At 46.9% G+C, this 12,585-nt stretch overlaps 1 protein-coding gene across 1 annotated transcript in view; it reads right to left on the bottom strand.

The window, feature by feature from the left end:
• Positions 1 to 7,843, bottom strand: part of PPP1R13B (protein phosphatase 1 regulatory subunit 13B) — a 78,774-nt gene extending 70,931 nt beyond the window's left edge. Inside the window, exon 1 of the mRNA XM_012746381.3 lies at positions 7,578 to 7,843. Within this exon, the coding sequence (XP_012601835.1) occupies positions 7,578 to 7,586 (9 nt within the window). The 5' untranslated portion in view covers positions 7,587 to 7,843. The remainder of the gene's footprint in view (positions 1 to 7,577) is intronic.
• Positions 7,844 to 12,585: the final 4,742 nt, after the last annotated feature.

Genomic DNA, 12,585 nt, shown 5'->3' with positions numbered 1-12,585 from the left:
AGACATCTCAAAATGCTCAACACAGCTCCCCCCAAAAAAACTCTATTTTCCTCACAGCCCTCTAAACCTATTCCTTCTCAAGTAGTATTTTCTATCTTAGTCAAAGGAAAGACAAGCCCAGCCACTGAAACAATAAATCTGTTATCCTTAATCCAGCTAGTCAGTCCTTCCTTCCTTTCTACCTACGTATGTACTTACCTTCTTCTGTCTCTCTCTCTCTCTCTCTCTCTCTCTCTCTCTCTCTCACTCACACAACCATCAGATCTATTTTATCCTCTATCAACTGGATCTCTTCTCCTTCAGGTCCTCAAGGCAGGCCTATACCAACTGGTCTCTTAACTGCTCTTCCTGTTTCTTTTTAATCTGCCTTATCGCCTATCCTTCACTGGCTCCAGAATTATCTATCCTCCAAAAAGTGGACTCTATCAGTCCACTTTTTAAAAAATGTTTGGTGGTTTCTGATCACCCACAGGATCAAATCCAAACCCTGTTGTGGCACACATACACACAACTCTTCATGATGAGGGTCCAACACTACTTTCCACATATCTTCTTTCATTCAACAAATATTTACTGAGCACCATCTATGTGCTAGTCATTGGGCAATGTGGCAGTGGTATAATGGCTAATGAAAAGAGAGAGCTCCTGCTCTCATGAAACTTACAGGCTAGGACAAGAAACAGAAATTAACCAGTCATACACATAAATGCTTACAACTGCAACTAGGACAGTACTGCAAAGACACACCAGGTAAAATATTCTGAAATTAGACAGTGGCAATGGTTGTACAATCTTCTGCATACACTAAAAAACTACTAAAATACACACATTAAAAGGTGAATTTCATGGTATATGATTATAACTCCCTCAAAAAAAAAAAAAAAAAAAAACACAGCAAGCTGAGCACCTTTAATGGTAGATCTGGCCAAGGCAGAGATGGTGAAACCTTTCCAGAGGAAATGATACTTATTACAAATAACTAGCATTTACTGAGCATATATGATAAACCAGGCACCTATCACTGTAATACTCCATCTGATTGTCCTGCCAGCCTTATAAGGAAAGTTACTATTATGTTCAGTTTAGAGACAAGGAAGTGAAGGGTCAAGTAACTTTAAGGTCACAGAGCCAAAAAATGGTGATGCCAGGATCCACACTCTTACCTGCCATAGTGAAGTCACCCAGGCAATGCCTGCTACTCAGAACTACTTAATGATGCAATAAATAGACCACTGTCCGTCCGTCCGTGTTCTTTCTCTCTCTCTCCCTCTCCCTCCCCCCCCTCTTTCTTTATTTATTTCTTTCAGACAGAGTTTCACCTTTGTTGTTGGGGCTAGAGTGCCATGGCATCAGCCTAGCTTATAGCAACCTCCCACTCCTGGGCTCAAATGATCCTGCTACCTCAACCTTCTGAGTAGCTGGGACTACAGGTACATGCCAGCATGCTCAGCTAACTTTTTTTTTCTATTTTTTAGTAGAGAAGAGGTCTCACTCTTGCTCAGGCTGGTCTCGAACTCCTGACCTCAAGTGATCCTCCTGCCTTGGCCTCCCAAAGTGCTAGGATTACAGGAATGAGCCACTACACCTGGCCACTGTGTTTCATTTCTGATAAAAGAAATCTTCCTCCATCCCCTCTGTTTTTACATTAGCCTATAAGGCCCTATGAGATCAATCCTACACCATTCCTCTCCCCCATCACCATTCTAACTTCACCTCTTCTACTCCTATTCCTCACTCACTCTGCTCCAGCCACACAGGCCTCCTTTTGTTTCTCCAGTATTCTGGGCATGCTCTTGCCACAGGGCCTTTGCATTGGCTTGTGCTATAACAATCACAACATATGGCATAAATCATGATTCTGTCGAAACTTCAGTTAACATTTTCTCTAAACACACCAACAATACCATTAACAAGATTCTGTACTGAACTGCACACTAATATTTCAAATGCCATTTATTAATTTTAATGAAAACGACTTGATTTTTCCAATATTTTATTGTTCTGTATAATGTCACCAAAGATTTTTATTTCACAAAATACACTAATAGCAGGTTTTGCTTACTAATTAGTATGAACAACAGTCATACAGCTATCTTTGCAGTGAAATAAAGCAATCAAGCCAAGAAAGTGTCACAATAGAATTTGATTCCTACCCTTCCTCTGTTTAGCCCTAGAACCAGTTTGTAAAATAACTATGACAACAGCACTTCAAGGCACCAAAATCCCCCCATACTTTTGCAAAGAATCTATTCTCCATCTGTGCAAACACATGCACAAATGGATGCTGACAACAGTTATATAACTTCAATACAATAACTCAGTGATATTTTAAGTTCCTAGCTTGCTAAAAATCCTAAGTAACTATTAAGCATATATACTGGCATACACTGTTCAAAGTAGGATGCTGAGAAAGGAACAAAGAAGATACGTGTAACACATTTACATTTAAAACTAAGTTGTCAAGCCGGGCGCGGTGGCTCACGCCTGTAATCCTAGCTCTTTGGGAGGCTGAGGCGGGCGGATTGCTTGAGGTCAGGAGTTCGAAACCAGCCTGAGCAAGTGCGAGACCCCGTCTCTACTATAAATAGAAAGAAATTAATTGGCCAACTAATATATATAGAAAAAATTAGCCGGGCATGGTGGCGCATGCCTGTAGTCCCAGCTACTTGGGAGGCTGAGGCAGAAGGATTGCTTGAGCCCAGGAGTTTGAGGTTGCTGTGAGCTAGGCTGACACCACGGCACTCACTCTAGCCCGGGCAACAAAGGGAGACTCTGTCTCAAAAAAAAAACAAAAAAAAACTAAGTTGTCCCCAAACTCAAGGTGGAAAAAACTATCACTTATTATCAAAAAGATTCATATTTACCTTGGGATTCTTTTAAATATTAAGGTCCACTTGAGACAAACTTATGAAGGGAAAAAAATTTTAGCCAAATTCAATTTACTAGCACTTCTAGCAAAATGCCTTGACTACAGCAAACTCTACTAAGTGGCATGAAGGCTAAGAGCAAAGGATTTTCAATCCATTTTTCCCCCAGCCTCAGTTCAAGACTATGAATCCATTTGTTTTCATACCTTGTTTTACCAATTACTAGCTGGAAGAACTTGTTCAAGCTTCTTTAGCTCTAAAGTCTCAGTTCTCCACAAAAACAGCCATCACCACGAGGCCTATGACACAGTGCCTTAGCACATAATGACAGGTACCACTTGCTGAGTGCTCACCATTACCAAACTGAATTGTAGGAAGTTAAATAGCTGCAAAACTTTATTGCTGTATTACAGCCTTTAGAAGAGTTACCCATTTAGACTATTAGAAAAATTTTTTCCATTTAGATCATTTTTAAGTTCGCTAAAATAATGAAAGCTTTTATATACACATCTTTGTATCATTGCGGCTTTGCTTTTCCTTTACTAATTTTTGGGTAGTCCAAGGCCTTTAGGAATAACTTAAATGATAATATTATATATATAATTTTTGTTTTAATGAAACCAATTTTTTAAAAAATCTTGTCCAGAAGCAATACGTTCTAATGTTCAACAGCAGAGTAGTTACAACAATGCATCATATATTTCAAAATAGCTGGAAGAGAGGTTTTATAATGCTCCCAACGCACGGAAATGATCATTGCTAGAGGTGATGGATCTCCTCAATACCCTTCTATGTATGTAACAAAATATCATATGTATCCCATAAATATGTATAAACACTATGTGTCAATTAAGTTTTTTTTTTAAATCTTGCCCAGTCTTTGGTATTTTGTTTACTGAATTAGGCTGTAAATTCAAGCTCATCAAGTAAATTATTAATAATAGTAGCAAACATTTACTGAGCTCTTACCATATCATACAAAGAGACTTGGGCAATGAAAGAGTTTACTAAAAGGCTGCCAAAACAAGTGTCAAGTTGCCTCAAACTTTTATATAACCAATATGAAAATTATAGACCTTTGTGAAAGTATCTGCTATAAATCTACTACTGGGCTGGGAAGCCAAGGCAGGAGGATTGCTTGAGCTCAGTTCAAGACCAGCCTGAGCAAGAGTGAGACCCTGTCTCTATTAAAAATAGAAAAATCAGCTGGGCATGGTGGCACATGTCTGTAGTTCCAGCTACTCAGGAGGCTGAGGCAAGAAGGATCACTTGAGCTCAGGAGCTTGAAGTTGCAGTGAGGTACGATGATACCGCTGCACTCTACCCAGGGCAACAAAATGAGACTCTGTCTCAAAAAAAAAAAAAAAAAAAAAAAATCAACTACTGGACCGACCACAACACTTGAAAATCACCAGGCCCAACTCATTTTACAGATGAGAAACTGAGGCCCAAAGAGATTAATTCCAAAGGTCACAGAGTTACTAACACATGGGAACTACAACCTAAATGTCCCTATTTCAATTCAGTGTTTGTCAATTACATGACAGCTGATGGTTTAAAAAGAGAAAGTACCTCAAAATGTTTCTACATAGCTGGGAAGAAAAGGAATACCTAAAATAAGTGCACACTTGTTTAATGAAAGCTAATTATTAAGCACAAAATAACGTAACTCATACCCTACAGTGAATATGATAAAAGAGTTTCTAGGACAGAAATAAATGGAAACATCTTGTCGACTGCACAGTATCTAACAGAGGTGTCCCACTGCTAACACCACCAAAACACTACCACCATAGTGTCTCCTTTCGAATAAAACACACTTCAGAGCTATAAAGCACTTGAGTCAAGAAGCACTTCGTGACATTCTTCCGGAAGAGAAAAAAGTGTCCTTAGCTCCATTCCCCAGATATATCTCATCTATGCACATAAGTTTTACCAAGTACAAAACATCCACTCTCTTCCAAAAAGAATGATGCTTACAAAGTAAAAGTTGGAAGACTGAAAAAAAAAATATGCTGAATCAAGGCGTTTTCATCCTTCCCATGCTCTGAATCAGGCTTTTCCATTTTTATTAAAATTATTATTTCTATCAAAGTTGTATAGGCATGACCTAAATGCTTTCAGGCCCAGATCTTAGGGACTAATCAAAAAGTATTCTTTAAATTGTCCCCTCTTTTCTTGGAAAAACATTTTTAAAATGTCAACCATTAACAAAAAGGTGAGTGACTTAAGATACTGGAAAGCAATATTATTTTCCTAAAGGAAAATTCCAAAATATAACTTTGTTTAAAAGTAGAAAGTCATGGAACTTTGTATAAAAGGAAATACAACACTTCTATAAAGACTGTTGTCAGGTAAGAATTTGGCCAGATACCCTCATTTATCCCCAATAGCCGACAGACTGAATGCTGTACAAAACCATGTAATCAATTAAAATCTACCACATCCACTTGCTTAGTGTGCAAAAATAAAAAATAAATACTAAAAGAGAAAATGGTGCCAAAGACACTATACACTAATTGCCAATTTTCAAATAAAATATACTCTAAATCTGTGATGTCCAATATGGCAGCCACTAACCACATGTAGCTATTGAGCACTTGTACTTGCAAACCTCTGAACTGAGGTTTGCTGTAAATGTAAATTTCACCAGATTCACATAGGATTTCAAAGAGTACAAAAAAAGTGAAATATCACATTAGTGACTTTTTCATATTGATTACATGTTGAAATGATAATATTTTGGATATACTGAGTTAAAATATATTACTAAAATTAATACCTTTTCTTAAAACTTCGATTAAATTTACATCCAATTCCAACTGTGTTAATAAAGGAAGAATTCAATCCTACAAGTAGTATTTTTAGGGATCAAGAAGGAAATACAAAGTAAAAGCCACAAAGGAGGGACTAAGAAACATCACCTGTTTCTAAAAGACATTTTAAAACAAAAGCGGTGTGTTTTAAATAGTTGATAGATATATCTGTTTTTTAAAAACAGTATTTAATTGTTTTGAGTAATTTAAAGATTTGGGAAATTTCTGAGTAGATTTCCCAATTGCCAGCTAAACAAACTTCTTAAAAAGGACACCTGTTAGGGTAGCAACTCAGAACTCTCATCAGGTGGAATAGAGGTAAAATGTCTGAACTAACCATATGTAAATTTTAAGTCAAGTTTCTTGGCAGGTATTTATAATTAAACATTATACAATGATGAAACCAAACTTTTTATAGATATCCTTCAATGTTACTATAGTATGAATGCATCAATCAACTATTATAGGATTAAACTAAAACTGCTTCCAAAATTCCTAAACACCATAATGCCTTTCAAAATCTAGCCAGTGACAATTAGAAAGGGAACAGTTTCCAAGTGTCTTATTTTACAGAGGTTAAAATTAGAAATTGAAAATTCAAAGCCACGTTAACAATAATAAATATGTGCACGGCATTCTGTTTGACAAACACTTTTGGACACATCCTATTTGATCCTCAGAAAAGCCCTCAGATACGGGTACATTTTTAACCCTGCTTTAGAGGTAATTCCAAGTTTAAAGACCTTGACTTGTTCAAGGTCACACAGCTAAAAAGTGGCAGAACCAATATGTGATCCCAGATCTTCTTATGCTCATCCAATTCTCTTTCCACCGTGAGACATTCATTTAAAACCAAATGTTTAGAACCCCAACAAGCCTGATGCTATAAGGAAAGATCTAAGGATCAACTAGGTCAAAGCTTAAGACTCTGAAAACACGATGTGTTGGAATCAGTTCGAAAAGAGGAGAAGAGATTACTGAGAGATAGGAAATGACTAGAAAGATCAGGGGGGGGATCTAATCTAGACGTCCTTGGTGCAGCATAGCCGAGAAACTGCACTTTCTCTAGAGTGAAAGTGATTTTCAATTGTAGTAATTGTAGGCTTAAAAAAATGATGGTGTTGTTACTTTACTAGAAATGTGTTTGAGAATTTTACTTAGCATACAAGCACTCAAAACCAATACATTCGCCTGGGTACGACCAGCCCTACATTTTTTCCTAAGTCATGACGTTTACCTCTCAACAAGCCAAATCAAAAAAAAAAAAAAAACCAGAATTCAGCACCCACTGCTATTCCGGTCATAAAGGCAAGGTCGGTGGGGGATGGCAACTCTAAGCACCGGTGTCTCGAGTCGGAAGCATCCTTGAGGGCAGGACAAAGGCACCGCTCCGGCAAACGAACCTCGCTCAACCTTCCGAGCGGCGAGAACACGGGTCCCACGGGCAGGGAGCCCCAAGATGGCTCTCCGGCTCCGCGCACCGCGCGCACGCCCCGGTGCAGGCCCCTCGGGACAGGCGGAGGGCGTGGGAGCCCGCGCGGCCAGCCTCGGGCATTCCGGGCAGGGCCACCGCCGCGCCGCAGACGCGGGCCCCGTCCGACCCGGCCAGGGCGCGGCGAGGCGGCCGGCTCCCGGTGCCCGCTCTCTCGCCCCCGCAGCCCCGCAGCCCCGCAGGAAGGGCCCCCAGCCCGGCCGCGCCGCCCCGGCCCCGGCCCCGCGCTGACAGCCGGCGCCGCCCCCACCTGCCCGCCCGGGGGGCGCCGCGGCCGGGCGCGCCCGCCCAGCCACTTCCTTCCCCGCCCGCCCGCCGGGCCCGCGGGGGCGGGGAGCCGCGGGAGGAAGGAGGCTTGGCCCGCCGCCCGCGGAGGAAGCCGCCGCCGCCGCCCGCACCCACCGGCATCATCGCGGCGCGGGTCCGCGGCGCCCTCGGCCGCTGACAGGACGCTCGGCGCCGCGCGGCGCCCGCCGCTCCGGCCGCCCTCACAGGCCGCGCGCCCGCCGCGGCGCTCTCGGGCCTGGTCGCGGCGAGGCGGCGACTGCAGCGGGCTGCGAGCCCCGGCCGGCTGTGTCGCGGCCGCCGGCGCGCTGCGTCGCTGTCCCGGTCACCGGCCGCCGCCGCCTCAGTCGGAGCCCGACCGCCTCCGGCCCGCCCGCCAGGCTAGCTCCTCAGCCCCCGCAGGCCACGCCCCCGACGCGACGCCCCACACGGGGCCTGCCGCTGCCTCTGATTGGCCCGGCAGCGGAGGGGCGGGGAGGAGGGCGGGGCTTTCCCGGACCCGCCCCCAACCTCGCTCGCGGCGGCGGCGGCCAGGTGCGAGCGCGCCGTGCGCGTCCGCGCTCCCGCCGCGGGGGAGGGGCGGGCGTACAGGGCGCTTGGCGGCCGCCGGCGTCCGCGCTGGGCGGAGGGCCGCGCGGGGCCCTGAGCCCCGACTCCCAGAGACCTCGGACGCGGGGAGAACAGAGGCCCAAAGAGGGAAGGGCCGGCCGGGGTCCCGCGCGCGTGCCGGCGGGGCCGGACTCGAACCCGCGCTGCTGGGAGGCGGGGGGGGGGGGGGCGTCCCCGCGGCGACGGCGCGCGCTCTGGCCGCCGCCTGACCCTGGGGTCCCGGGCGCCCGGGGCTGCAGGCCGGACGCCGGGTGGGAGCGGCCGCCGCCCGGGTCCCCGCCGCCGCCTGCGGCGCTGCCTGGCCGCGCGAGCGAGCCCGGAGCCGGCGCCCACCTGTGCCAGCGCCCCGCGCGCGTCGGCCTGCGCGTCCCCGGGCGCGGTCCGGAGCGCGAGTCTGCGGGCCGGGCCGCTCCGCGCGGCCCCGTCGGCCTGAGCGCGCGAGGGGCAGCCGCCCGGGCAGGGCCTGGGGCAGAGCCGCAGGACGGGCGCCCAGGCGGGCAGGCAGCCTCCCTGCGCGCCCCGCATCGTGCCATTCGCTCGAGCCCTGGCAGGCGAGACGGAGGGACTCGTGTGCCCCCAGCAGGACTAGGGTTCGCTCGAGCGTCCGGGACGGGAAGGTCTGTGCACGGCCTCAGCCCCGCGGGAAGCACCCGGCTGCTTGGAGGAGGCGGCAGGAGTGGCCAGGGCCGGTCTGTGGCCTGTCTGGTCCTCTGAGAGGCTCCAGGGTGTGCCAAGTGGGGGCAGACAGGGGGAGTCAACACCAGCCCCGTTCGTGGGGAGCCACCCCGTCCTTCAGAGGCCACAGGGCTTAGTGTTCGAGAGTGTGGACTTTCCAGTTAGGCATCCTTGGAGCAGCACCTCTGCCACACCCTTGCTGTGCATCTCCATGCGCTCCTTTCTGTAATGGGAGAGTGTGGGATAATAGTGCCTGCCTCTGCCTTGGGGGGTGGGTTTCAGGCATGATGTGTGAAAAGCTCCTAGCATAATTCCTGGCAAATAGTAGCTGCTTCATTGCTCTGTGAATAGTATTCTGTAGTTATGCCACCACTAGCAAGCAGGCTTAGTGTACAAATGCCTCTGGGAGTTTTATTCACACTGGGACATAAATGGCTAATGACACTTCTCTTCTGCGAGCAGGGTTTGGAGAGAAGAGGAAGTTCTAGGTAATGGGTGATCCCAGGCTGGAAGTCAGAGACCTGCCAGAGTTCTAATTCTAGCTCTGCCTCTGACTTCCTGTGTGGCCTTAGGCAACTTGCACTCCTGTGGGGCCTCAGTTTCCTCATCTGTAACAGGAGAGGTATTAGATTCTGTGATCTCCGAAGGGCCTTCCAGCTCTGACATACTTCTGTCCATGAGTCATGAAGGGTAAGGTGCAGGCCCATAATGCCTGACAAAGGACAGGCCTTGCCAGGGCCCTGCAGAAAGGCTCCCTCTGGGATAAGGTGACCAAAGTGAGCCTGCAGTCCTGAGGAGGGGAGCCTTGTCCACAAGGGCTCCACTCTTGTCTGCAAGATCTGTGGGCACAGATGGTGGCAGCTACCCTGCTCTCACACCAAGGCCCCCTGTATCCTCCAGGTAGATGCCCATTCGAGGCAGGCTGGTCAGCGTCCCCGCCCTCCCTCCAGGGCTCTCCAGCTGGTCCTCCTCATCCTCTCTGCACTGCCTGCTGCCACCAGCCACGTGTCCGCACCACCTCACACCTTGACCAAGGGCGTTCCTAATTCGCCCCCTGCTCTAACCCTTACACCCCCAACCATCTCCCGTCTTCTTGGACAACAGACAGAATTTGGGCACAAACACCCACCGGTCCCATAAAGCCCTTCTGTGTCTCCCCAAAGTTCACAAGAGGCCCATTGGGAATCACCATTAATGGGACACATGCATCAGGGTAATGTGAGATGACCATATTGCTCAGAGATCCTAGCATGTGTGAGAAGTCTGAATTTCGCTTAAAAACAATTCAGCAAGGGGGAAAGAGAATGGGGCAATTAGGAATACCCGAAGCATATTTTGCAAATTCTTGATATTGGTTGAATCTGGGCCACATATGGGGGTGAATTGTACTTTTCTCTGTACTTTATATGTTTGAAATAGTTTATGTTATGAATGATTCAGTATTGTTTAAAGCAAATAAAAAGGCCCTTTGGAGAAAATCAGTATACATGTTTGCAAAAGAAAATTCTGGAAGGGTCCACCAAACACTAATAAAGTAATGACTGCAAGTGGGAATGGGAACTAGGTAGATAAAAGACAAATCAGAGTCAGACTTTTCATTATTACTTTTGTAAAAATAAACTTCATTTTTAGAACAGTTTATAGAAAAATTGCAAAGAGTTTGGAAGACAGAGTCCTCAGATACTCCTCCCACCTTTTATTCCCTCTCACCTTTTTTTTTTTTTAGGGACAGGTTCTCTCTGTATTGCCCAGACTGCAGCGCAGTGCCTATTCACAGGCACAATCTACAACTATAGCCTCGAACTCCCGGGCTCAAGCACCCCTCCTGCCTGAGTCTCCCAAGTAACAAGGATAGAGGCACGTGCCATGGCACCTGGCCAGTTCCCCCAACATCTATTACAACTTCTATCCCAAACACCCTCAGTTGCCTTTGTATCTGTTACAACTAATGAACCCATATCAATACATTATTATTAACTAAAGTCCATGCCTTTTTTTTTTTTTTTTTTTTTTTTTTTTGAGACAGAGTCTCACTTTGTTGCCCAGGCTAGAGTGAGTGCCGTTGCGTCAGCCTAGCTCACAGCAACCTCAATCTCCTGGGCTCAAGCAATCCTGCTGCCTCAGCCTCCCGAGTAGCTGGGACTACAGGCATGCACCACCATGCCCAGCTGAGATGCCTATTTCAGATATCCTTAGTTTTTACCTAATGTCCTTTGTTCCAGGATACATTTAGCCATGATGTCTCCTTAGGCTCCTCTTAGCTGTGACAATTTCTCAGACTTTCCTTGCTTTTTATGGCTTTGACAGTTCTGCGGAGTACTGGTCAGGTATTTTGTAGAATGTGCTTCAGTTGAGATTTGCATGATGTTTTACTTATGGTTAGACTGTGGTCGTGGGTTTTAGGGAGGAAGACCGCAGTGGTGAAGTGCCATTCTCGTGACCTCACGTCAAGGGTGCATATGATCAACGTGATGTCAGGGTTGCTGTTGACCTTTATCACCTGCCCACTATTGCATTTCATGTTTGATTTTTTAATCTGGTGAATATATTACTATATTAAAATAAATTTTAAAAAAACTCAAAGCCTGTATTAGTTTGCTAGGCCTGCCATAATAGAATACCACAGACTGGGTGGCTCAAACAACAGAAATGTGTTTTCTCACAGATCTGGAGGCTGGAAGTCCAAGATTGAGGCGCTGGCAGGTTGGGTTCTTCTGAAAGCTCTCCCCTTGGCTTGCAGGTGACCACCCTCTTGCTGGCACCTCACGTGGTCTTTCATCTGCGCGTGCAGGTTCCCGTGTCTCTTTCTTCCTATGGGGCACTAGTCATATTGGATTAGGGCCCAACCATAGGGCCTCATTTAGACTTACCTCTCTAAAGACCCTACTCCAAATACAATCCCATTCTGAGGTGTATTGGAGTTAGGACTTCAACATACAAATTTTGGGGGGACACACTGAGCCCATAGCAAGACCTGTCACAGCATGGCTGCATCCTACCTTTTCAAGCCTGTCCCAGCCCCCACACCTAACCTGTACCCTGGCCACCCTGAGCCCTCACCCTTCCTTCTTCCATGCCCTTGTCCAGCCACCTCCCCACGGTGAGAAGCAGTCTGCCCTGTGCCTCAGAAGCGTGACCTGTTGTCGCAATCCAAACCCTTTTTCTGCAAGGCTTCCCCAGGTCCTCCGGGGATAACTCCTCTCACCACCACCTCCCAGACTGCTGAGCCCTGGGTCACCTGTCACAATCTGCCACCTTAGAGCTGTCAGTGTACCTGTCTGACCCAGAGGCCAGCAAGTTGACTCCATTAACCAGTGTCCACTGGGTTTCTTCCAAGTGCCAGACCCTGGTCCAGGCCCTGGTGACACAGCCTCCAGTAAGACAGAAAAGGTCCCTGTTCTCACAGTTTGTATTCTGCTCAGGGGAGAAGATGATAAACAAGAACACAAACATGGGGCCGGGAGTGGTGGCTCATACCTGGAATCCTAGCACTCTGGGAGGCCGAGGTGGACAGATGGCTCAGAGTCAGGAGCTCAAAACCAGCCTGAGCAAGAGCGAGACCCCACCTCTACTAAAAATAGAAAGAAATTAATTGGCCAACTAAAAATATATAGAAAAACTTAGCTGGCTATGGTGACACATGCCTGTAGTCCCAGCTACTCAGGAGGCTGAGGCAGGAGGATTGCTTGAGCCCAGGAGTTGGAGGTCGCTGTGAGCTAGGTTGATGCCACAGCACTCACTCTAGCCGGGGCAACAGAGTGAGACTTTGTCTCTAAAAAAAGAAAAAGAAAGAAGAACACAAACACGGGTGCATGTATTAAAAAAAATAATAAAGACAGAT

The sequence above is a fragment of the Microcebus murinus genome, chromosome 6, assembly GCF_040939455.1.
Source record: "Microcebus murinus isolate Inina chromosome 6, M.murinus_Inina_mat1.0, whole genome shotgun sequence".
In the NCBI taxonomy this organism is placed as follows: Eukaryota; Metazoa; Chordata; class Mammalia; order Primates; family Cheirogaleidae; genus Microcebus; species Microcebus murinus.
This window is presented reverse-complemented; position numbering and strand designations above follow the sequence as displayed.